This window comes from Gopherus evgoodei, chromosome 3 (assembly GCF_007399415.2).
Source record: "Gopherus evgoodei ecotype Sinaloan lineage chromosome 3, rGopEvg1_v1.p, whole genome shotgun sequence".
NCBI classification, from domain to species: Eukaryota; Metazoa; Chordata; order Testudines; family Testudinidae; genus Gopherus; species Gopherus evgoodei.
This window is the reverse complement of record NC_044324.1, coordinates 101188080-101215171: the sequence shown is the minus strand read 5'-3', so window position 1 is coordinate 101215171 and position 27092 is coordinate 101188080. Positions and strand designations below refer to the sequence as shown.

Below are 27092 nucleotides of genomic sequence, written 5' to 3'. Positions count from 1 at the left end.
AAACATATATGCATTGGAAAATATGGGAATACAGAATTAAGGAATCCCAAATAACTTTACTTCCACCTTTGTATCTCTACCATCCTGTAGGTGCCCTCAGTGTAAGGTAGCTATATTCCCAGGGCTTGATCGTATGTTGAAAAATGGACAGGAAGTCTGGTAACTGAGTGTATCTTAAACCCTGTATACACTTGTGTTTTGCCTGCATCTGTGGATGTCTCATATTGACCTTGGCTTTTGCAAAAGAGTGTACAGATTCTAACCGTAAGTAATACTAGGATTAATAAATCTGCAGGCTCAGGGAGCTCAACCACTGAGGAAAGTGAAATATTAAAATCATCTGAAAGTTTTTAGGAACAGAGGAAGGGAGTTAAATATTATAGGTCTTGGGGTATATATGAAGTGTAACAATAATATTTTTCACTTGTATAGTGGCTTCCATCTGAGGATCTCAATGTACATGCTTTATAAACAACAAGTAAATTAGCTTTACAACACCTTTGTAAGGCAGGTAAATACTATTATCTCTATTATACAGCTAAAGAAATTGAGACACAGCAATTGAGACAAGTTTAAAATCCAAGTCTCCTGACACTCAGTTCTCGGCCTTAACCATAAGACAATTCATTATTCTTCTCTCCAGAGGCAAAATGTTGGTATTGCTAATTGTCAAGGGAAGGTGAACTAGACACTAGTCTCCAGTTGAGTAGGTAACACACATACAGTATAATGAATAGGTGGTGCATACATTCATATGTTGAACATGTTACAGTGTGATGGTAATATGTGGTTCCAGTTGTCATATGTAAATGGACTGTCTTATAATTTTGAGTGAATGATTAGCAGGGATATGAGGGCAAACTTCAGGTTGTTTGAGGTACCATATTTCCATACTTTCCAGTATTTTCAGTGGGAAGAACTAAGTGTAACTGAATTTCCTGGCTTTCAGATATCTGTGTTTCTTAAAACTACAACATTACATTATGTTTCTTTCTCTGGAGTTATTCAGGGCTTAACAAACATTGTGTTTTGGAATTTCCTTTGGTGTTGTGTCTTTTTCCTTCAAAGAATAGCTGAATGACACCACACTGTACATTTTTAGGTTGGAAGATCATCACTAGCAGAACCAAAGCTTCAAAGTAATGGCTAGTTCTAAGATTGCCACCTTTCAGCTAGCTAAACAACTGATATAAGTGCCACATCCATTTTGGACTGGATCCATTGGACTGGGGAAAGAGAGATGTGGGTGGCAGAGGGAGGAATGTGAAAATATAAAGTGTTTGAGCATGCTGTGTGATGGGTACCTTTGCTAATAAGACAGAGAATATTGGAAAGGACAGGTGTGTTTCCCCTTCGCCCAATAACCTTTTATTGTAGAGCACTAGTTTCGCTAACTCAGGTTTATTGAGACTTATGCTCTACTTGTTCCTTTCACATCTATGTGGCCTCTGCTGTTCTGCACACAGTAATAATGTGGTGGATGAGGAGAATTTCAGTTATGTTTCTTTTTGAAAAATCCACATACTAAATTGCCCGAAGCTCAGTTTTACTGACCTTGAAGATAGAGGAGTAAGATAACCCTGCCCAGATTTGAACCTGTGACTCTCGGAAAATTAAATATTCAAATCAGATGTTTATATCACTAAGACAAATCCTTCAGCAGAGCATGAATATTCCATTATAACTTCTCACATTTTGTTTCTAAACCTGCCTTTCTTTCAGCAAAAAATACTACCAAACATCCATTCCCTTAATTCTTCCCATTCCATCTCACTTTATGTATTCTTAAGAGTATCCCAGTCTCCCACCCACTCCTGACTATGTAGAAAGCATCCCACAGAAACAAAGTGAATTTCCTGTAGTAGTTTACTAGAGAAGGACTAGACTGGGAGTCAGGAGTCTTTGGTTCTAAACCAGCTTTTATAATTGCTTGCTATGTGACCTTGGACAGGTCTGTTAAACTTTCTGAATCCCATAAAACGGGTAATATATATACTATAGGAATGTTGTGAGACAGCTAAATAATGGGATTCTCCTGTCTGGCTGAGATGACCTCAGGAGAGTTAGGGATACCATCACCACTTTCTTCAAGAAAATATTTGTACTGTACCAATGAATTCAGAGGAAGAGGAGGATATAAGTTGTCCTTGTATTATTTACATTTTTAACACTAGACAGTTCTTTGCTGAACTTTCTGTCAGACTCTTGGCAAATCTTACAAGGTTTAGTGGATCTTAAGTCTGCAGCAGCCTGATGGAATGTTTGATGCTCCTAATTCAGCAACGAATAGCTTAAAAAAAAAAAGCAGTTTTTTTTTTTAAATCATAGACCTTCAAAAACTTGCGGAAACCAATTTGAAGTTTTTATGTCAAGCTACCTCTGAGATATTTCATGACAAAACAGCATTAAGAACCTAAATATGGACCATATGCCAAGCTACCTCTGAGATATTTCATGACAAAATAGCATGAAGTCCCAAATATAAGCCATATCTACTTTTCCCAACTTCCATATCTGAGAAATGGCTTGTCCAATTTATCTTACTTTTGGCACCAAAAAGAAGAATAAAAAAGTTATCTGGTCATAGACCATACATGCAAGATTTAAATGGGACAGGACCTTACACAGGATTTTAGACAAGTGAGGATGGGGACAAATCAGCTTAATAAGGGGAAACTGGTTAGAACCAGACAACTACTCTGAACCTTCACAGCTCAAAGTACTCGTTGCTGAATCAAGAATATCAGAATATTCTGTCAGGCTGCTGTAGCCTTATTTGAAGAGTTGTAGACAATCAGCATATCATAGGATTGGGGCCTCTCTCAGCAACCCCATAGGGCTGTTGTGTGCATTAGCTAAAAGTTCATACAACATTTTGAAAATGTAAAGCATTTGAAATTAGTGGCACTTGAGAAGGCTCACTCCTCAGCCTTTTTACTGCAGCTTCACTGATGGGGACATACTTGACCAAGACCACACAAAATGATAGTGGCAGAACAAAGATTAAGCATTGTGGGTCCCTCCCTATCAACAGTCCACTAAACCATACTGTCTCTCAAGTGTGAAATCTACATAACAGAAACTCATTAGTGTAAATTATTTAGTTTCTTTAATTGTATATAAGATCATGCATAAATACATTGTAAATAATGGCTTGATTGGAATTTATAGAAATACAGATTTAGAACTGAATGTGTTTTGAAACAATGTTATATAAATATCTTGCCATTAGCTAATGGAAAATGCATAAAGAGAAGTTTGTATTTCTTGTTCTTTATTAGGATGACAAAAAATTCTATCAACTAGAACTAGTCAACAGAGAGACTAACTTCAACAAAGTGTTTAATGCAAGCCCTAATGTCGGAGTTATTAATCCACTGGTGAAGGTAGGCTCCACAGGCTTTATTGCTAAAATGGAAAAGAAATCTGTGTTAATACATAGTGTAAAAAGAGAGACAGACATGATAGTCTCTATATTTTGTCAGACATGTTCAAAACACTGAATATAGTTCTTTGCTTGCCTGTATTCTATTTATTATTATTTATTTGTATTATGGTAGTAGTACTTAAGGACCCAAATTGAGATTGTGCTCCACTGTGCTGGTTACTGTGAAAACCTAGCATAAAAGATAGTCCCTGCCCTGAAAAGCTTAAAATCTAAATAAACAAGATAGACAACAGATATAGGGGGAAGGAGTATAGCGATGGTCTGAAAATGTCATGTTAGTTCCGTAGAGAGACAAGGTAGGTGAGGTAATATTATTTATTGGACCATCTTCTGTTGGTGAGAGAGACAAGCTTTCAAGTTTACACAGAGCTTTTCTTCAGGTCTGGGAAACATCGGAGTGTGGCCGCTAAATACAAGATGGAACAGATTGTTTAGCATAAGTAGTTAACCCATACTTCAGAGGACCATTCAAGGTGAAGTGGCTCGTTAACACCCCTACAGTCATGGGAGTTGGTGGGAGGAAAGGCAGCTGTGAGTGGTTGTTAGTGGGTTATACATTGTTGTAATAAGCCAAAACACTGCATTTATGGAGTTAAATCAGTCTATTACCTTAACTAACCTTTTTAAGGGTTTACATGAGACCATAAAAGAACATTTCCCTGTCTCTCCTCCATATACCTTTTATCAGTGCCCTGGTCCCTCATATTTTGCAGGGCCCAGCAGTTCTGTAAAGCTCTTTTGTGAGCTAGGTCCCGCAGCATGCTGCATTAAAATCAGTCTCACAGTAAACTCTGGAGTGCTCTGTGTGGGAAAACTCAACATGAGAAATTTAAATAAAATGGTAGCCTGGGCCTAACAGAGATAATATCAGAACTGTGGACACCTAAACCAGATAAAGGGGAGGTCTCCACTTAAAGGAGCATGTAGAAATCTATAAATCTGCCTTAAGAATTAAAAGATTTCTAGAACTTGGATTTTGTATAATTACTTAGCAATGTTTTAGATTTTAATTATCTTATATTATATTAGTTTTCTAGTTTAAATTAAATAAAAACTTTATAAAACCATTTTCTTTAGCTCATCAGGAATAATTCTGACCTTATCTGTTTAAAAAAAAAACATACTAAACTAGGCTGATGGCCTACAAACAGTGTAGAGTGCTAGCATAGAAGATATCCGTGGGTTCAGAAGCAACTTGGGAATTCATAACTAAGGGCCTGACCCAGTCTACATTGCAGTCAAGGGAAGGATGCCTACTGACTGGAGTAGAATTAGGATCAGGCCCTAAAATTTGCAGAAGTGATTTGTTGGAACGTGAACCATGGGGAAAATATTTTGGGAGATGCTTGTTTCCTCTTGGCCAGACTAAACAGCAGCATTAAAACTTATTGAAACTGAATATACTGTAAATTCTACTTTTACTGGAATAGAGATGATGGAATAAATAATCAACAAAAAAGGAATGTAAGACTGAGGGAGACAATCTAAAATGAAGGGGGAAATAACAGCTAATATTGCATTAATAAAATATAACTGTGATCAGTCAACAAAACAACATGAAGATTCAAGTGTCATTGGTTTGTTTTTCTTCTTCTCATGCATCTTTATTTTACTTATTCGTGTGTTTCTCTTCATAATAATAACCAAATGATCAAGATCTGGGAAGTGCTACATTCAGCATAGTGGAGATAATGTTATGAAAGTATTTATGTATTTAGTTTTGATTGCATTTTACATTTTAATTAAATAAATTAGTATTTAATGGAAATCCCACATTCCCAGTACTGCTAGATATATTTTTTCCAGTTTTCCTGAAGCCACTTTACACTAGATGTGAAAAAAAAAATCTTTGATTTCCCCTCCTCAAAATCCAGCCTCCTTCCCCAACTCCAGTATTTTTCTGTGGCAGTCTTTGTTTCATCAGCCTTCTATTACAAAATGACTTGATTCAGTACTATTAATGAGGCCATGAAGTGTTTTCTCTGAACTGAATGTGCTACATTAGCAGCACTTGCAGCTGTCAACCAGGTAAGAGGCCAGAATTCAAACCTAGGTCTCTCATCTGGCAGTACAGGATATGATCAATAGAGCAATGTGGCAATCTACAGTTCAACTCTTTTCCATACCTGAACTCATCATTCCTGTTATTTCAAATGCAGTTCTGCTCTGAAGAGTGTATGTATAATTTTATGACAAAGTTACAGGTGCATTTGTCTCTCAGGGACACCATTTCAAATGTGCACAGTTTACAAGTAACCAGATTTTTTTTCTAAGTGCTTTAGGTGGGGTTGTATATGTATTTGTATGTAGTATTCATGAGAAAAAATGAACTCAGTTTCAATTTGAAATCAAGTGAAGTATATTTTTAATGAAACCCTTTTTACTATGTAAATAGGAAGTACATGAGCCATAAGTAATGAAGAGATATTAAATATGGTACACCTCATTAGGCCATTTCTCTGTAAAAACTTTTGAGATTTGAACCTCCTATATATTTATAAGTTCTAAAGAATCAGCGAGTGGGAAATAAAGCTAGTAGATAATCATTCATTTTACCTGGTAATAAATTACTGATACTAAAATATCAATATTACAATAACTCTCATCTATCTCTTTGAGTCACTTGAAGTACTGTCAGATGAAGTTGAAAGATACTTCAAACTGAAAAGTTGATTTAGTTTTGCCATCTAGTGGCTAGAAATATTCTACTTAGAGATAAAAGGTGGTGCTTTTTCCTCTTTCTGGCAAGGAACTGAAATACAGTATAGGATGAGTTATATCCTTCATAATAATGTAATAACACCCATTGATTTGGGGGTCATCAGTGCTTTAACAAAAGAATGTACCTTAATTGCAGATTTTCTAAGTTTCTGGTCAAAGACAAAAACTAATTGTTTACCAAACTATATTTAAATGGCAAAGTGAAACTTATTGAACAGATTTATCTTTCCCGCCAATTCATTTGATTGCAGAACTCTTTCACTAATCCAGAGAATGTGTTTAAGTAGAAATGAAGGATAGCAGACTGAAGTATTATTTTGTAGAGAACTAGCTACCTCCCGATCTCCTTCCAATAAAATATCTTGCTCTATACATTCAATCCTTCAGAATAATATACATATTGACTGCTGAGCTAGGCCTGAATTCCTTAGTAAATTTGCTTAAATATTTAATTTTCCTTTGTGAATGTATGCTATTCAGCATTGTTCAAGGAATACCATAAAGGTGCAATTATAGAAATTATTCCACTTCCCTCCCAAACTTGCTTCCCATCCAAAAAAAAAAGAAAGAAAGAAAGAAAAAAGCTATAAAGGAACCTTCTCATCTACCAATTTCCTCATCTGTCCTGGTGCAAGGAGCCTTCCTTACATTTGTTGTTTTTAATGCAGCAAAAGAAGAAGAATGATAAATCAACAAACAGGTTTGTGAGTGTCCCCAATCTAAGTGCTCTGGAATCTAGCGGAGTGGGCAATGGACATCCTAACCGCCTGGATCCCATTCCTAATTCACCCATCCACGATATTGAGTTCAACAGCAGCAAACCACTTCCACAGCCAATACCACCCAAAGAGCCCAAGACGTTTTTGAGGTGAGCACTGCCTCACCAATCCTTTTTTTCTTAACTCATAGAAGTTTTGCATTCCTATTTAGATGAAAATCCCACTTGCTTTATTAACACTTTGAGTACAAATATTACTGTGGCATTTTTACGCTGTTTGTAACCTCTTTACAGTATTCCTTTTTATTGTAGAGCTTGTTGAAATGTGAAATATTTTTGACCTTTTTATAAGTCTTGAACCCTCAACTTTTAAAACCTTTTAATATTTCTTAATATGATTCATGTGCTTCCAATTGTTTACATTTTATGAACAATTGTTTTAAATGTTTGTGTTATTTACTAGTTGTCCTTTGGGAATTGTTTTAAAACATAGGGATTTTTTTATTCATAATTGTGTGATGACGTTTATATGACAAAATTGCTTTCTGTGGTCCATTGATTTTTTTTTGTCCTTTTCCTCATTTCTGTCAATTTTTTTCATAAACGTTAGTTTAGTACAGAAATAGGAACTATGCATGGGTGGGTGTTTTAATGCTGCCTTTCCAGTAATAAAAATTAGCATTAAAATCTCCAGGATTAGTTCTTTGAAAGGGATGGTAGAGTGAATTACACTATTAATTTAACAAATGAATCAAGAGGGAAGACTCAGGTCTTTAGGCTCTCAGTGCCTGGACCCTGAGTGCACTGCAGAAGTGGTGTTCTCTATCTGCAGTTGGAATTGCTTGCTGTCCTGTTCTTACAACACACTTTATTTGCAAATCAAAGCAATGGCATAAGTGTCAGATGCACAAGCAGTTGTTTCCCTTCCCTTATGATTTACATGAGTAATGACACAATTCTGACAAGTGTTAGAAGTGGGAAATTATGGAATTGAAAATAAAGAAGTAGTAAAATTCTGTTTCAAGAAAATATACTTTTGTTAAATACATTGTGTTGCTTATTTTTCCCCTGTGCATGTGATATGCATGTGTCTGCTCAGACGTCAGTAACATGCATGTGCATGAATTCATGGATTGTGATGCTGGAGTTTCCATTGCAAATTGTTTCGTGCCTTGTATTACCCCAGTAAAACGGTAGGATTATTTTGTTCTTAATTTTTGTTGACCAAAGAATTTTGATCTAGCATTAAAATTAAATACATTTTTCTTACTAATTCAGTAGAATTATTAACATGTTTGAAGGGGGGAGGAAACTTGTTTGTCATGCACCAATTTCCTTGTTCCTAGTATATAATTAATATCTTTTAAATTGTGTGCATGAAATGATACAAATAATATTTCAGTTTGATTTATGTAAAATATTAGAATATATGTATTTTTGTTTAATTACTGACTAGTCTTTGTTAAGCACATGTCTTTAAGAATGTGATGCTTGCATCATACTTCTGAAAACTATCTTAACTAGAGGAAAAGGATGCTAAAAGAGGACCCTCCAAAGTTCCCCCCCAACAAAAAAATTTTATCCAAAAAAACAGTTAACTGTATGATTTTAATTAATATTATCTCCAAATATTTTTCCACCTTACGATGTGGCTTCTTAATTTGTCTGTGCTGCTGATGCTCTCCAATCGAGTGGATGATCACAGATATTGCGGAGGGACATTAAACTAGAGTATATACTACACTATGTGATGATTGATTTATGAAAAGATATTTAGGTCATTTGTGTTCCATATTGTATTCTCTGTGCTTTTTCCAGACATTTTGCAATCTTTATTTTTGTCATGGGTTAAATTTTTTTTTTCTTTTTATGAATTTAGCCCTCCTCAGACTGAAGCTTCACCAGATCCACAGCGCCAGGAATGGTTTGCCCGATACTTCACATTCTGAGAGAGAAATGTTTTTTGTGGCATAGCGTGGTGTGGATTGTTTATAAGAGCATGTCTTTAAGTAAATCCTATGTGAACAAGGATTTAGTTAGTTTCCTGTACTATGTCAAACACTGTGAATGAGAAAGTATTTGTCTGAGTTGAAAATGCACTGTATTTCATGTGATATTTGTTGGAATCACTTGACATGATTCTATATAATGTGCGTAATTATATCAATTATTTTTATTTAAAATGGAAGAGTCTTTAAACTTTGTAATTATTACATAATAAATTTTGGTAGAACAAACATAAGGCTTTCCCCATTTTTCTTATAAATATATGTTTTCTTTGGTTGCAGGAAGGCTCCCCCTCCTCCCAAAGCAATGTACTGCATGGTTATAATAAATCAAAATAATCTTTCAATGATAAATAAAATAAAATAAAAATATCAGACTAGGCAAGGTATGTTTAATTCATCTCAAATTTATTTTTATTTGTAGCACTTTAAAAATTGTCCTCTTACTTACATTTAAAGTGGTGAATACGAAATAAATCAGACATAGTTTAGCTGCTAGCCTTCAAAACTGAGTGACTTTGACAAGACCATAAAAAAAATTTAGGGCGTTTTCTTTTTTGCTAACTTCTTACCTACTGCTCATTAGACCCTGCACTCTAGAAATAACCAGTACATTTGATGTTGAGTTTCACCAGAACCTGCCTTCATGAATTACCTGTTTATTTTTTGAATATCTACAAAGACAAATGATCCTTGGAACATTTGGGATACTAAAATAAGTATCACTGGGTAAACCAAGAATCATAAAGGAAATCTGCATTTTGAGGACATCCTCCTTCAGGCTGAATAAAGGCTTTAAAAGTAATCGTATGCACACAATTGTATGCACATCTTTTATAAAAGCTCAAGTGTATTCAATTGTCTACATAAAGGGAGTTTCCTTTTTACCTTTTGACATGAATCCATGGACTACTTGGCTTTTTCAGGTAGTAAGCCTGATTCTCTAGTCTGTTACGCCGGTGCAACACCAGTGTTACTTCATTGCCAGACAACTGCTATAACAGATTGGAGAATCAGGCCTACTGTCTTTATTATTTATATTTTTGATAATTCAAAGATTACCACAAAGTAATTAACACTGGTAGTCTCAGGGAGAAAAATATCTTTGTTTTATGAATGTATTTTAAATCTGAAACTCTCCTTAAAAACAGCAAAGGACTATTATGATTTATTATTTAAATAGGGTTTTAATCGGCAAATACAAAAGCACATAGATCTTCATTATTTCTTCTGAAGCCCTGACTATATCCTATTTCCCTTTATATACAAATAGCTAGTAAAAGATACTATCATTAATTATATTTTATATGTAGTTTATATATAAATGAACAATTTGTATGTTTTCATATAAAATATTCTAAATGAAATTTTTGAACACGTATCTTCTATAACTCACCTTGAAAACTTCACTGAAAGCCGTGCTCTGGTGATGCTGCCATAGTGTAAAGTAAACAGCAGATTCTGTGTAGTTGGTGGACTCAACTGTAGGTATGTGCAACTTTTTAATTTTAAAAGAAAGCCATATTGGGCCAAAATGTTAGATTTCTTGGCTGTTACCTGAAATAAAACACACTAGATCATTTTGCTATAACATTCTGAAGTGAGTGTTGTATTTTTAATTCTCTGCCTTGCCAGTGTTATTAAAAGGACGCTGCTTCTTTGCCGACTCAGTACCTCATTGATTAGGGCGTTAAGTTGCATAATCGTCCATTTTTGCTTATAGAATTTATAGATATAAACTATAAATAAAACCAACTAAACTCCACTTCAGATTTTCCTGTTCATGCATTTTTTGCTCTCTTTAGTAAATGGTGTATTGGTAGCCTCTGCCATTGTGCATTAGCTTTCCAGTGGTGAGGAGAACAAACTCAAGAAACCATCAGTTCCAGAGTCTTGTAAGGTCAGCAGCTTTCCAACTGACAAACAAGTGTGTCCTGACAAAACCAGTCAAATCCCAAAGAACCCAGGAAGACTGAAAAGTTTCTGCCAAATGGTATCCAGAATGCTTGATGCAAACTTTATTCCACATTATTTTGACTGTCAAGCTTGCATGTTAGATTCACATAGGAACCTGCATTACCAGATTAAATCATTGTTCCATCTAGACTTCTTTCCTACTTCTTTCAGTTTGTGATGCTTTAGAGAGAGAAAAAAAAATCCTTAATGCCACTGGCTAAGAGCCCAGTCCTGCAAATCCTTTCTCTCACATGTAGTCTTTCCTCACATAGCCTTCTCATCCTCATATTAGTTCCGTAGGAATAGTCTTATGAGACACTGGGCAAATTCCTTCTTAGCTCCCATGAGTGACATTTTAGCATTCTGATGCATGAGATTAGTTTATCTATATCATTGTCCAAATATAAATATCATTAATGGTAATACAATTGACTATCCCTTTTGTTGTTACAATTTTATCAAGAACATTTGGGGTTGTTATGTATCAACATTAAATATTCAAATAAATTAACAAGTAGTAAAGTACACAGGCAAACTCAAAGAGACACTTTAACACTTATATGCTTGGTCAAAAGCATAGCAAAACTATGGTTTAGTCAATATTACACTTCTCCAGAGAGAGTAGCATGATAAGGGAATAAAGTTCAGTGATGAACTGCATTTGACATAATGGCAAAATGCAAAAAAATCCCATGAACAATCATAAGGTTGTCTTAAAATTCAGCTACAGGGCCACATTCTCTTCTTGAAGCTGGACCCTTTTTTCATTCTTGTGTTACAAAAGGGCTGGAAAACTGGTGGATATCCCCAGTTGGCAGAAAACTGTTTTAGCTGAGTCTTCCATCAGCCTCCTTGTAACCTCCCAGCAGAGGGGACATGGAAGCCTGGGTCATGGCAGCTCTGGTCAGCACTGCCAACCAGGCCATTAAAAGTCCCGTCAGTGGTATTGCCTGGCTAAGGCAGGCTAGTCCCTACCTGTTCTGATACGGTGCTGCGCCCCGGAAGTGGCCAGCAGCAGGTCTGGCTCCTAGGAAGGGGAAGGCGGCAGCATGGGACTCCGTGCTCTGCCCCCACCAGAGCACCAGCTCCACGCTCCCATTGGCCAGGAACCATGGCCAATGGGAGGGTGGGGGCAGTGCCTGTGGGTGAGAGCCACTTAGAGCCACTTGTGTACTTTCATCTAGGAGCCAGACCTCCTGCTGGCTGCTTCTGTGCACAGCGCAGTCTGTGGTACCAGGACAGGCAGGCAGCCTGCCTTAGCACCCCCACTGCGCCACTGACCGGGAGCTACCCAAGGTAAGCCTGTGCTCCAACCCCACACTCCAATCCCCTGCCCCAGCCCTGAGCCCCCCCAAAACATGAAGCCCATTCCTGCACCCCAAACCCTTCATCCCCAGCCCCACGCCAGAGCCTGCACCCCCAGCCCTGATTCCCTCCACCCCAACCCCCTGCCCCAGCCCTAAACCACACCCCCAACTGGAGCCCCCCCGCACTCCAAATCCCTCACCCCCAGCCCCACCCCAGAGCCCTGACACCTATCTCGCACTCCAACCCTCTGCCCCAACCCAGAGCCCCCTCCCACACCCTGAACTCCTCATTCCTGGCCCTACCTCACTCCAACCCTCTGCCCCAGCCCTGAGCCCCTCCCACACCCCAAATCCCTCATCCCCAGCTCCGTTGGGTCATGGACATCAACAATTTTCTTCAACTGGATTGCCAGAAAAAGAAGTTTGAAAACCACTGCTCTATTCTCCACCTGGGGGCCATAGCCAGCTGGTGTACTTTAAAATATCTCCAAGGCTGTTCAAATTATGCTGGGCCCAGGGCTGACACAGAACAGGCCCTGGAATTAGCTGACTACTTTCCCCCATATCCTTTAAGATACCCTTAGCAGATATTGGACATAGCTGAGAATTAGTCCACAGTTCAGTATTTGCTTTGGTGACTCGTAGTGGTAACAGATTCCACAAATTGATTAGATATGCTGTATAAAGAAATATTTTTGTGTCCTATATTTACTAATTTAATTTTTTTTCTGATTTTTTTCATTGAGAAAAATTGATTATCCACACAGTTGCCAGAGGTCTGTTTTGACTGTTTAAACTTGAAGACTGATGGAACCAGAGTGCTACCAGAGTCCTCAAAGGAAGTTTTGGTTCAACTAATTGATGACTGTGGGATTTTGACTTACAGGGTGTACTGCAAAGCTCATTTGTTCACCGAGGCAACTGAAGAGATTGGAGCTTGATGGGATAATTGTTGATGGGGGATGCAGGTTTGGTGAGAAAGTTTTGCGAGAGCTTTTGCTTAGGGTTGCTGTTGGTTTTGTTGTATTGTTGTTTTTCAAAATGTCAAAAGTATCCAGAATAGTAGCTGGACACCACCTTATCTGTTACTTATAAATAATAATAATAAATTGATAAGTGTAGGATAATCAAACCTGTTTTTCTTTATAGGAGCTGTTGATTTGCCTCCCGTTAGGTTATATCTACTCAAGCATTATATTATTACTCTTTCCTTAATCAAACTCTCAATCAGTTTTCCTAGGATTTTGGTTAACTACTTTTTTAAAGTTTGGCACTGCAATAATTCCTGTTTTATTTGAAGATATTTGCAGACAAAAGCTTTAAAATGGAGTTCAGGTTCAGAGGAAATTAAAAACAACTCTCTCCTTCTCTGAAAGACAAAACATTCACTGACTGATGTTTTTTTCTCCAAACGACAAAAAACAAAGTTTGGAAATCAAAGCATCATTTTAATTAAAAAAAAAAAAAAAGTGCATTTGCAGGGCCTGATCTGCATAAGTGCTTGTGTAATTATATGCACAAATGTGCATAACAAATTTGCCTTTCAATTTACTGTGATTATGCATACACAAAGCAATTTGTGCACTTTATGTTAACTGCACGCACAAATTAGGCAACCGCACACACACTTGTGCATGCACAACTAAGCATGTTGATTTTTGAAAATCAGGTAACCAGTGTCACCCCTGCAGCCTTAATTCTGTCTCTGTATCACCATCTTTTCAATGTGAACTTAGGAACAATAGAATCCTTAAAAAGTACAAGGTTTTATATTACCAGTAAATCCTGAAATTAAAAAAGTCTCTTAGCAGGCATTTTAATCTGAATTTTAGTTGTTATACACTGTTATATCATTTATGTATACAGAATTCAAAATGTATTAGGGCTTTACACAACAAATAAATACTTGGCAAAGGCCCTTCTCCAAAGAGTTTTCAACCTAATATTACATGTGACGTAATAGAAGAGGCAGTAGTAAGGCGGGACAACTTTACTGGAATGTCTTACGCTCCAGTCTTGCACTGAGCTCCACCCAGGTGCATGCCTGAGCTCACCTGGAGTATCAATTAGTCTCACAGAAAAGTTGGTACTGGGCCTATCACCATGACAATTTGGTGGTTATTTGCAGAATTGAACACAACATAGAAAGCTACTCACAACAAGGGGGAGCGTTAATACAATTAAAAACACTTCTGTCGGAAATATTTGTATCTATGTTGATAGGAAACAAACATATCAACCAAAAGCTAAGGCAATAACTAATAGGTCTAGCATCATTCTCTAAAGCTCACTAAAATCTGACTCTATTCCTAAGGTGAAAGCTCATGGAGATAACTGGGTTGGATTGTCCTGATAAAATGAGTATAGAATTGGAATAGAGTGCTGATATTTAGGCTGTTGTTAGTGGATAGTACTACTGCTTGTATTAAGTATTTTCCCCTCCCCACTTTCTTCCTGCCCTTAACTATGAAGGCTGAGAGTCAGATATACCAAGCAAAAATGAAGAGCGAGCCTTATTTATGCCCTACTTGGGGGGTGAGAACCTATTTTCCAAGCTCAGTTGTAGGGACTGGATTGAGCTGAGTTGGTTGGAACCTTCCTTTTATGTTTGAGGGTGAGATTCACGCAGTGGAGGATTGGAAACTGCCCTGTGGATGGCCCAGGCGTCTGCATGGCTAGTACGGAAAGGGAGACGTCAGTGAGGTCTATGGTGAGATATTTTGTTTACCTATTTCCGTAGCATATGGTTGGAATGTAACTGGTTAGTATCTCCATCCTATTAAGGTCTTTAGAGACTATGTAAATTGGGTTGAGGAAATTATCAGTGAAGGTGAGTATTGTATATGATGGGAAAGCAATGAAGTTGACTGGTAGGGATGCTACGTGAAATTTTCTTCAATAATCCCTTCTCTAGATCCCATGAGTTGGGTCACCACTCTCAACTTGCAAGATGCTTACTACCATGTGTTAATTCATCCTGCTTACCAAAAGCATCTGCATTTTATTACCTTTATTAGCAGTTTAGAGTCCTACCATTTGGCCTGTGAACACTTCCAAGGATTTTTACTATTTGTCTTTCGGTGGTAGCAACTTATCTGAAGTGACGAGTAATAAAAGGCCACTCACTGCAGCAAGTCACAAATGACATTCAAACATTATCCTGGGTAGGCCTGAGGACTAGCTGAGACAAATCTACTCTCATCCCTGTTCAATCAGTAAAGATTAGGGAGCAATACTGGAATATTGGAATCCACATCAGCATACCATCCCCAAAGAAAGTTTGGCACAATGTCATCTCATTTCCAACCTTCATTGTCAGCCAAGAATTTCAGAGAGAATCTGCCTAGGCTTGCTATGACACACAGCTGCTTGTACTTGGGTCCCCCACCTCCCTTAGGACTATGCCTTTGCCCTCTTGAAATCTGTTTACCAACTGGTTAGACACAGCATGGACTTACCTATAGTGGTCCTTCCACAAGTGCTGACATCTCTGTTTTGGTGGACAAAAACTCAAAATGTCAGCTAAGCTGTAGTGTTTCAATTGTCTTATCCTCGCCAAAGACTCTTGTTACAGATTGTCCCAGCATGACTGAAGTGCACATCTAGACAAACTTCAAACACAGAGACTGTAGTCAAGGACAGAGTCTCAGTTGGACATAATTGTACTAGAACCTAGAGCTGTTCACTTAGCCTGAAAGACTTTTGTACCTTTCCTGCAAGTCACAGTCATCCAAATCCTGGCAGACAGTATTACAGGAATGCATTACATAAACTGACTCAAAGAAGCAAAATCATCCCCCTTATGCCAGGAAACTATCTACTTGGAGGACTGTTGCACCCTTTATCAGATCAACCTAACAGCCCTACACTTTATAGGCAGCCAAAAAAATTTAGTGGATAAGAGCAATAAGAAGGGCTCCTCTATGCACAAATGGACTCTCAAAGATTTGATTATTTTTAAAATGGGAGAGCCCAACTATAGACTTCTTTGCTACCAATGTCAAGGCAAAGTACCTTATATTTTCCTCTCAGGGAGGAGAGGGTCCAAACTCTCTGGCAGATGTATTCCTAATCCAGCAGGAAAGAGACCTTCTATATGCTTTTTCTCCATCCCAGGGGGAAAATTTCCAGTGCTCTCAGGAAGATACAACAGCATAAAGCTGAGGTGATGATGATAGCTCTGACCTGGGCTTATCAGTTCTGGTACTCCAATTTGTTGCACCTGTCAAACCAACCATCTCCTCTTCCACTTCCAAACCAGCCAGACATTTCACAGAACCAAGGTTTTGGGTTACATCTTGACCCAATTTTTCTACATCTGATAGCATAAAGGCTAGTTGACTAAATTCTGTTGACAGGCCTGTCAGTGGTAGCACAGGACATTTTGATCCAGAGCAGAAAGGCTTCTACAAGATTGACATACAAACCTAAGTGGAAGTGTTTTTCATTGGGTTCCATTCACAGACACCTTCAACCTTTGGAATCTTCTGCTCCTGTTAGCTTGGATTATTTACTGTCTTTGAAACACTCAGGTCTGGTGATTAGTTCTGTTAGAAAGCACTAAGCTGCTCTCTCTCCCTCTCATCCCTAGCCTGTTTGCCAGAAGCTGGGAATGAGTGACAGGGGATGGATGACTTGATGATTGCCTGTTCTGTTCATTCCCTCTGGGGCACCTGGCACTGGCCACTGTCAGAAGACAAGATACTGGGCTACATGGACCTTTGGTCTGACCCAGTAGGGCCATTCTTATGTTGAGGGTAAATCATTTTTTCCCCATCTCACTGTATCAGTGATTTTAAGAGCCTGTTTTATGTTGTTCCACCCAGTCAAGGACCCTTTTCCTAGCGGGAACATGAATGTGGTTCTTCTATCATTGATGAAACCTCCTTTTGAACCCAAGTGGTCATGCTCATTATACCACGTTTCTATTAAGACAGCATTTTTGGTGGCTATTACTTTGGCTCATAGAGTGGATGTAATCCAGGCTTTGATGGCAGGCCTTATATACATTATATTCCAAAAGGAAAAGATTACTCAGACCACATCCAATATTTTTATCTAAGTGGTTTTGGATTTTCATATTATTCAGTTTATATACTTGCCTGTCTCTCTCTTCATAAATCTCATGACTCTCCTGGAGCAGTTATGCTTCATACACTCAGTGTTTTCTTTTTACCTGTTTAGAACAAAAGCTGCTTCTTAAATCATCAAAGCTTTTCGTGACTTTTGGAGACAAACCTAAGGGGTTGGCTATTTCCTCACAGAGGCTCTGGGATGGGGTCTATCAGGCCTTTGCTGCCTGACAGACATCCTATACTTTACCTAAGTCAGAAGCTGCAGCCATGAAAGACTAGATACTTCACCATCAAGAAAGAATATCTAGTCATCAGTTGGGCTGCAGAGGTAGTACAGTATCTTTCAAGGATTCTCTTTGACCTAATATTGAAGCATGTACCCCTTAAATGGTGCAATGAAGAATACTAATCCTCCTATTATTCAAGGGTATACAATACTGCAAGCGCATGCCTTTTGTGAATGACACTGACCCGATCCACAGAAATAGAATACCAACTTCTCATCCCAGATGGTGGGATTATTGCAAAAGGGAGAGACCGGACCCTCAGACCCATTCTGCAGGGGGAGTTGTGTGCTGGAATCTATCAGGCCGTCTCTGCCCCCTGTGAAGGTGGTTTTGCCCTGATACACCCCTGCTCAGGCCAGGTTGCCAACAGGACATAATCCTTCAGAGCCTTAAAGGGATCTCAGGAGCCAGGAAGCCATTTAAGAAGGCTTGCCTGCGTTTTCTCAGGGCAGTTTGGGGGTGAGACTGGGACAGAGAATTCCTACACATTAAACAAACTACCTCCTTCCTCTTGGATTAGGGAATACACTGCTACAGCTCAAACAACATCCATAGCATGCTTATGAGGAGCCCCTCTTTTAAAAATTTGTAGTTCTATTGATACATTCCCCATTAATAATCCATTTAGATAGGGGTCCTATTATCCTTCCCCAGTAGGGGGTGACTGCTAGCCATTCACTGGAATCCATCTGTACAAATGCTTGAATAAAAATGGTTTTTACTAGGGCTGTCAAGCGATAAAAAAATTAATCCTGATGAACGACATGATTAAAAAAAATTAATCACAATGTTCATAATAGAATACCATTTCTTTAAATATTTTGGATTTTTCTACATTCTCAAATATATTGATTTCAATTACATGGAATACAAAGTGTAAAGTGCTCACTTTATATTTATTTTACTACAAATATTTGCACTATAAAAAACAAAAGAAACAGTATTTTTCAATTCCCCAATACAAGTACTATAGTGCTATCTCTTTATCATGAAAATTGAACTTACAAATGTAGAATTGTGTATAAAAAATAACTGCATTCAAAAATAAAACAATATAAAACTTTAGAGCCTACAAGTCCACTCAGTCCTACTTCTTGTTCAGCCAATCGCTCAGAAAAACAAGTTTGTTTACATTTGCAGAAGAGAATGCTGCCTGTTTGTTGTTCACAGTGTCACCTGAAGTATGCCCGTTCATGCTTCAAACACCACTCCAGAGGCCATGTGTCCATACTGATGATGGGTTCTGCTCAGTAAATATCCAAACCAGTGCGGACTGACACACGTTCATTTTCATCATCTGAATCAGATGCCACCAGCAGAAGGTTGATTTTTGGGGGGGTAAGGGTGAGGGGGGTTGGTGGTTCAGGTTCTGTAGTTTCTGTATCAGTGTTGCTCTTTTAAGACTTCTGATGGGATGCTGCACACCTCATCACTCTTCGATTTTGGAAAGCACTTCAGACTCTCAAACCTTGGGTCAAGTGCTGTAGCTATCTTTAGAAATCTCATATTTATACCTTTGCATTTTGTCAAATCTGCAGTGAAAGTGTTAACAACATATGCTAGGCCATCATCTGAGACTGCTATAATATGAAATATATGGCAAAATGATGGTAAAACTGAGCAGGAGACAAATAGTTCTCCCTCAAGGAGTTAACTCACACAAATGTAACTAACATTATTTTTTTAATGAGCGTCATCAGCATGGAAGCATGTCCTGTGGAATGGTGGCTGAAGTATGAAGTGGCATACAAATGTTCAGCATATCTGGCATGTAAATACCTTGCTTTCAGGTGACTGTAAATAAAAAGCGGATAGCATTATTTCCCATAAATGTGAACAAACTTGTTTCTCTTAGCAATTGGCTGAACAAGAGTAGGACTGAGTGGACTTGTAGGCTCTAAAGTTTTACATTGTTTTGTTTTTGAGTGCAGTTATGTAACAAAATCTACATTTGTAAGTTTCACTTTCACGATAAAGAGATTGCACTACAGTACTTGTATAAGGTGAATTGAAAAATACTATTTCTTTTATCATTTTTACAGTGCAAATATTTGTAATAAAAATAATACAAAGTGAGCACTGTAAGCTGTGTATTCTGTGTTGTAATTGAAATTATATTTGAAAATGTAGAAAAACATCCAAAAATATTTAATAAGCTTCAATTGGTATTCTATTGTTTAACAGTGTGCTTAAAACTGCGATTAATGATTACTTTTTTTTAATCACAATTAAATTTTTTTAGTTAATCGTGTGAGTTAACTGTGATTAATCAACAGCCTTATTATTTACCTTCAATAACTATGATTCTTCAAGATGCTTTGTCCTCACAGATCATATGATCCACTCACCTTCCCTACTGATATGAAATCTTTTAATAGGATTCTATTTTGATGAAGGAACTGAGTGGTGATTGGAGCTGCTCTGCTCTTTATGGCCTCACAGAAGGGCCATTCAGCGCACATGGACAGCCCCAGTGGACTCTAAGCTCATGCACATGGGGCACACATAGTGGGATCTGTGTGGACAAAAGCTTATTCAAGAACCTGTTATGGTAAAGTAAACAACTTACTAAATTTCTGTGTACACAGGTTTGGTTTGTATCTTTATTCCAAATTACCTGCATGGAAGAGAGGGTTAACAATAAAACAATCCATAGCCACCTCATGTGGTGCTTCCCCAGTGATTTGCACAGGTAACAGTGAGAGATAAAAAGGCATCTTTTAAAAAGTGGAAGTCAAATCCTAGTGAGGTAAATAGAAAGGAGCATAAACACTGCCAAATTAAGTGTAAAAATGTAATAAGAAAAGCCAAAAAGGAGTTTGAAGAACAGCTAGCCAAAAACTCAAAAGGTGGTGGTAAAATGTTTTTTAAGTACATCAGAAGCAGGAAGCCTTCTAAACAACCAGTGGGTCCTCTGGAAAATCAAGATACAAAAGAGCACTTCAAGATGATAAAGTCATTGTGGAGAAACTAAATGAATTATTTGCTTCAGTCTTGATGGCTGAGGATTTTAGGGAGATTACCAAATCTGAGCTGTCCTTTGTACGTGACAAATCTGAGGAATTGTCACAGATTGAAGTGTCACTAGAGGTGGTTTTGGAATTAATTGATAAACTTAACAATAACAAGTCACCGGGACCAGATGGCATTCACCCAAGAGTTCTGAAAGAACTCAAACATGAAATTGCGGAACTATTAACTATGGTTTGTAACCTGTCCTTTAAATCAGCTTCTGTACCCAATGACTGGAAGATAGCTAATATAACGCCAATATTTTAAAAGGGCTCTAGAGGTGATCCTGGCAATTACAGACCGGTAAGTCTAACATCGGTACCGGACAAATTAGTTGAAACAATAGTAAAGAATAAAATTGTCAGACACATAAAAGTGTACAAAAAGAACATCACTTGTTGAGCAAAAGTCAACATGGTTTCTGTAAAGGGAAATCATGTCTTACTAATCTATTAGAGTTCTTTGAAGGAGTCAACAAACACGTGGACAAGGGGATCCAGTGGACACAGTGTACTTAGATTTCCAGAAAGATCCCTTACCAAAGGCTCTTCTGTAAATTAAGTTGTCATGGGATAAGAGGGAAGATCCCTTCGTGGACTGAGAACTGGTTAAAAGACAGGGAACGAAGGATAGGAATAAATGGTAAATTTTCAGAACGAAGAGTAACTAGTGGTGTTCCCCAAGGGTTAGTCCTAGGCCCAATCCTATTCAACTTATTCATACATGATTTGGAGAAAGGGTAAACAATGAGGTGGCAAAGTTTGCAGATGATACTAAACTGCTCAAGATAGTTAAGACCAAAGCAGACTGTGAAGAACTTCAAAAAGATCTCACAAAACTAAGTGATTGGGCAACAAAATGGCAAACGAAACTTAATGTGGATAAATGTAAAGTAATGCACATTGGAAAAAACAACCTCAACTATACATACAATATGATGGGGGCTAATTTAGCTATAACTAATCAGGAAAGAGATCTTGGAGTCACTGTGGATAGTTCTTTGAAGACATCCAGGCAATGTGCAGCAGCAGTCAAAAAGCAACCAGGATGTTAGGAATCATTCAAAAAGGGATAGAAAATAAGATGGAGAATATTTTATTGCCTTTATATAAATCCATGGTACACCCACATCTTGAATACTGTGTACAGATGTGGTCTCCTCATCTCAAAAAAGATGTACTGGCATTGGAAAAAGTTCAGAGAAGGGCAACTAAAATGACTAGGGGTTTGGAACAGGTCCCATATGAGGAAAGATTAAAGAGGCTAGGACTTTTCAGCTTGGAAAAGAGGGGACTAAGGGGGGATACAATAGAGATATATACAGTCATGAGTGGTGTGAAGAAAGTGAACAAGGAAAAGTTATTTACTTGTTCCCATAATATAAGAACTAGGAGCCACCAAATGAAATTAATGGGCAACAAGTTTAAAACAAATAAAAGGAAGTTCTTCACACAGCGCATAGTCAACCTGTGGAACTCCTTGCCTGAGGAGGTTGTGAAGGCTAGGACTATGACAGGGTTTAAAAGAGAACTAGATAAATTCATGGAGGTTAAGTCCATTAATGGCTGTTAGCCAGGATGGGTCAGGAACGGTGTTCCTAGCCTCTGTTTGTCAGAGGGTGGAGATGGATGGCAGGCGAGAGATCACTTGATCATTACCTGTTACGTTCACTGCCTCTGGGGCACCTGGCATTGGTAACTGTCAGTAGACAGGATACTGGGCTGGATGGACCTTTGCTCTGACCCAGTACAGCCATTTTTATGTTTATGTTTTTAACATGGGGGGATAAATAGTGGGCTTGAAATAAATATCTAACTCAGCTACAGTAACCACAGTAGTTTTTTAATTTAAGATCACTGTATTTAAAATAAGTAAAACAAAAGCAAAGTATGAGCACTGAAATTCATGGACTACTCATGTAACTAAGGCAAGCAAAATACTGTTTCGATGCATGTGATTCCAATGTATTAAATAACTTGAAAGTACAAATTCTTTTCCTACAAATCCTTTTTGTTTAGTATGTGACTTTTCTCCATGTATTTCAAATGAAGTTACAATTAGATGTTTTCATTTCCTTTCTTGTGCACTTTCTCACAGACTATGTTAGCGCAGCCCTGGTAATAGTGTTGTGTCTGGTGCCTTTGCAATCATAGATTACTGAAGGAGAATCACATGCTGTTTTTGTGAAGATCTTACACTAGCAACTGTTTGGGGGACACAGGCTGTTTCTGTTTTAATTTTGCACCAGTTAATCATCCATCAACTGCCAACAGCATCCAAAACACAATACAAGGCAAGGACTCTGCAATGAGCATCTTACAACAGAAGGCTGAGATCCTGCAAACACTTAGGCAGATAGGTAGTACCGTAGGGTAAATGGGTCTACTCTCATGCATAAAGTTCTTTTTTGTTTATGCCACTTTTTCTGGTGAAGGTCATGGTGGCAGCATGGAGAGTAGGAAGGACCACACTTCCTTTTCCTCCACAACAGGTTCTAGTTCCTCATGGGGGATTCTCCAGTGTTCACAAGCCAGCCGAGAGATATAATCCCTCCAGCATGTTCTGAGTAGGCCTCGGGGCTTCTGCCCAGTGGGACGTGCCTAGTAGAGTTCCAATGGAAGTCTCCCAAGGGGCATCCTTACCTGGTGCCTGAACCACCTCAACTAGCTCCTCTAGATCCAGAGGATGTAACATCTCTACTCGGTAGCCATCCTATATAGCCAAGCTCCTCCCCCTATCTCAGCATAAGCCCAGCCACCCTGCAGAGAAAGCAATTGCAGGATGGGCAAAATCAAACAACAAAAAGAAGACACACACTCAGTGATAGAGTTTATCTTTGGGCCTGATCATCCATCCCTTAAGTCAACAGAAGCAGGATTACGATTTAAGAGCAGAGCATTTAAAATTTTATTGGTGGATAACAGCACTCTTAATGATATGGGAAAGTAGTTGTGGGCTAAGTGAATGTTAGAGGAGAGATCTGACTGAAGAGTGGATAAGGGCCTAGTGCACTGGAACTGGAATGGAATTTCAGACAAAAGGGATGCATGGGTGGGTTGCTTTTTAATTTTAAAATGTAATAAGATTTAACTGTAAAGTATTCTAACTAGTTAAATATGTAAAGGGGAGAAAGAAGATGTTTACAAGCTAAATACAACATCACAAATACTCAGATGAAAAGGAAAATTATGTTTAACAACTCCCATCAAACAAATAACAATAAAAAAATACTTATGGCTGTGTACCAGCTCCTGCAGCACAAAGAAGAGAAAACTGGGTTGCCTATCAGCCTGACTGACTTTAAAGACCAAAATTCAGAAGACCTCAAGGTATCTGTCTAACTATGGGGATGGGGGACATGGACCTAACTTAGCTTCAGTTAATTGGGAGTTTTATTTAAATGGAGCACAACTACAATTGCATTTTCTCCTTTATTTACTGGGATCTGTAGTTCTCACAGCTTGCCTGAAAAATAAGTAAGTGCTGTCCCCATTGTTTGTGATTGTTTCCTCATCTGTACAAGAAACTTCCCTGAGCTCAAGCAAGATGGCTGTAGAAGTGCAAATTGAATTTGGATCTGCTAACAAGGTCTTTATGGCATTGCTGACAGTGAAAAATCAAAAATTTCTGTAGACAAAGTCTTCTTTTACAATACAAAATTAGTCTGATCAAAAGATCTCATTGTTATAGAAGTAAAAAAAGCTTTTCTAATTTTTGATATCCTCTAAGTAAGGTCATTATGGCCTTTTAAGTCTCTGCTTAAAGATGAAATATAAAAAGTTATACAGTTATTAAACACATTGCTACCTTACATTCTATAGTATAACATCTCCTTTTGAAATGCATGTGCACTCTGTCATCTTAAAAGACCAAGTCACAGAGTCTACGTGTTTGGATCATTGTTAAATTTAAATCCAAGGCAACAACTTCTATTTTAATAAGAAGTCCCGAGTATTCCTTCTACATTGTATATAGTTTAAAGAAATTCTAACTCAGTTACTTTCCTAAATGGTCTCCATCTCTTAGGGCCTCACCTGCACTACAGATTAAAAAAAACTGGAATTCCAAATCCTACAAATGTACATGCTTAACATTATTAGCATGAGTAGTTCCATTAAAAGCAATGACTTTCTTTAAGCATCTGCAAGATTGGGGCATAAGTTCTTAACCCCAAATTGTAATACTGCTGCCTTCACAAACAGTGTATGTCAACATAAAACATGGACAGATAATGTCTAGTAGTGCAAGTATACTGTGTCTTCACCCTGCTTCCCTTAGAACATTAACATTATTATTGAGCTATATAACCATGTTCCCATACATTGGTGGTTTTAGTAGAAGTAACGATTTAATCATCCCCATCTCCAATATAAACAGCTGTGCAGCTTACTGCACAGACCAATACATTTGACAGTTATTTCTGTATCTGAAGGAATCAAGCAAAGCTACATTGTTTAAAAATCCAACAAATTTTAACACAGCCAGAGCCCTAGAACAGTTGCACCCATCTTCCCTCACCCATCAAAGGACAATGTTTCAATTCCTCTTCCCTCCCCCAGCTCCTCCACCAACCTCATCCAGCCCACATCCACCTCCACTCCAGTTAATGGCAGAGGGGAAGTCCATTACATTAGGGTGTGAAACTGCTGACTCAAGCAAACTGTGGTCATGCCAAAACCTAGGATTTAATATAGTTATTGTGGTAGCATAGAAGGTGCCTCAGGCCAGGTCCACACTACAGCGTTAAATCGATTTAAACAGCGTTAAATCGATTTAACGCTGTACCTGTCCACACTACAAGGCACTTAAAATCGATTTTAAGGGGTCTTAAAATCGATTTCTGTACTCCAGCTAAACGAAAGGAGTAACCCTAAAATCGATATTACTAAATCGATTTAGGGTTAGTGTGGACGGAAATCGAAGTTATTGGTCCCATTCTTTTACTGAGCTACCCAGAGTGCACCGCTCCGGAAATCGATGGTAGCTTGGGACCATGGACAAACACCACCGAAGTAATGTGCCGTAGTGTGGATGCGTAAAATCGATTTTATAAAATCTGTTTTATAAAATCGATTTTATTAATTTCGATTTTACTCTGTAGTGTGGACATGGCCTCAGTAAGGTAAAGATAACAGTAGTCTTGAATGAATCTTTAGTTTGAAGTGGTTCAACAGCAGTAAGAGCAACACAGAGGTAGAGAGAAAAAAAAGTTTGTTTTTAAAAAAATGGGTTCTAGTTTTTTTATTCAGGCCTAATCTTAGTATTTAGCTATGTATGCATGTAGGTGAGGCCATAACAGACATGCCCCCTTGTACCCACAAATCAGCCAGTTTGATGGTACAGTGTTACACATGGCACTCACAGAATCTGAGGGCACTTCTGAAAACCCTGTTTCTTGTTTAAAGAATATACCTTAAATATCCTTTTGATGATCTGACTGGCAGACACACTTTGGCGGGTGAGCACATCTACTTCGAAAGTTCCAAACCTGCTAAAAGTGAAGGTTACTTGCTGTCCGGGACAAGTTTAAAACATGTCAAGCAAAACTGTTAAAATTCCTTTAAAACAATATTTTTTAAAAACAACCCACATGTAATCCTGCTTCTTGCCCTCTATTCCTTTACGGAATATAATGACTGCCTCTGCTGGACACCTCGGTCTTCCTTCAGTCCCCGCCCCGTCTCTTCTTTTTATCCCAGCAGGACAGCTGATTATTTTTATTTCCACAACTGTCCCGATTACTACGATCCCTGCAATCCGAGGAGAGCCTGGCCACCTGGCTCCTGGTGGTGGGGGAATTAACTGGGGTAAAGACACCGGCTGAAAGATCAGGAGGGTACCGCGTGTTTACACAGACGGGGGGCGGCCAGACAGAAGCGATGTGCAGCGGGGGCTCAGCACCAACTCATCCCGCGGCCCCAGAAGAGCCCAGGGCCGCCCGAGAGGCCCAGCGCGATCCCCCCTCCAGCTCCCGGGCTAGTAGCACAAACTGCTCCGTGGTTGTAGCTTGTGCCACTACCCCGGCCCCTCACCGCAGCTCCCGGCCTCGCTCTGCTCCGCTCCGCCTGCTGCCCGAGGCTCGGTCCTTCTCACGCGGCGCCCAGCCACGTTTCCGGCTCGCTGGGCCTCTCTAGCCGGCAGGCGGCCCGGGCGCGGAGCGGAGGGGGCGGGACGGAGCCGCTTCTCCTGCCGGGTGAGGGTGGCCGCTCAGGGTCGCTGCCTCGGTGCAGCGCGGCGGCTGCCTGCGAGAGCCCGGCTCGGGAGGCGGCGGCAGGTAACCCCGGCGGGGTAGGGGAGCGCGGCGGGCGGCCCGCGGGGGCAGGCGCTGGAGCAGGAGCGCGGGCTTGGCCCCTCCCCCGCCGCGGGAGCTCCGGCGAGAAACTTTGTGGCTGCGAGTTCCCCCTTCCCCTGGGGCTGGCCCGGCGCCACGTGCCCCGCTGCGCGGCCCCAGCCCCGCAGGGCCCGGCGGGATTGGCTGCCCTGGCCCAGGGAGGTGGGGCTGGAGGGTTCCCGCACCGCAGCAGCAGCAGCCCTGTGCCCCCTGCCTGTACCCGCGGCGGGG

General features: G+C 39.2%; 2 protein-coding genes and 1 long non-coding RNA gene across 13 annotated transcripts in view; 2 read left to right on the top strand and 1 right to left on the bottom strand.

Moving 5' to 3' along the window:
- FAM184A (family with sequence similarity 184 member A) overlaps positions 1 to 10184 on the top strand; it is a 186664-nt gene extending 176480 nt beyond the window's left edge. For 2 of the 7 annotated variants that reach the window (XM_030556201.1, XM_030556198.1), the window contains 3 exons: positions 3282 to 3386; positions 6838 to 7037; positions 8767 to 10178. In XM_030556201.1, the coding sequence (XP_030412061.1) occupies positions 3282 to 3386; positions 6838 to 7037; positions 8767 to 8836 (375 nt within the window). In that variant the 3' untranslated portion in view covers positions 8837 to 10178. Of the gene's footprint in view, positions 1 to 3281; positions 3387 to 6837; positions 7038 to 7986; positions 8081 to 8766 lie in introns of those variants that run through there. The other 5 variants (XR_003999579.1, XM_030556200.1, XM_030556199.1 and 2 more) reach the window with 5 other exon arrangements.
- LOC115648510 lies at positions 8852 to 26063 on the bottom strand. Its single transcript, XR_003999580.1, has 3 exons — positions 25943 to 26063; positions 15615 to 15767; positions 8852 to 10450 (listed from the first exon to the last, which is right to left on the bottom strand). It is a non-coding gene; the product is annotated as an uncharacterized LOC115648510 (long non-coding RNA).
- A 201-nt stretch (positions 26064 to 26264) lies between these two features.
- Positions 26265 to 27092, top strand: part of MCM9 (minichromosome maintenance 9 homologous recombination repair factor) — a 74534-nt gene continuing 73706 nt past the window's right edge. For 4 of the 5 annotated variants that reach the window (XM_030556190.1, XM_030556194.1, XM_030556195.1 and 1 more), the window contains exon 1: positions 26710 to 26804. The gene's annotated coding sequence lies outside the window, so the exon portion shown is untranslated. Of the gene's footprint in view, positions 26338 to 26709; positions 26805 to 27092 lie in introns of those variants that run through there. The other variant, XM_030556191.1, reaches the window with a different exon arrangement.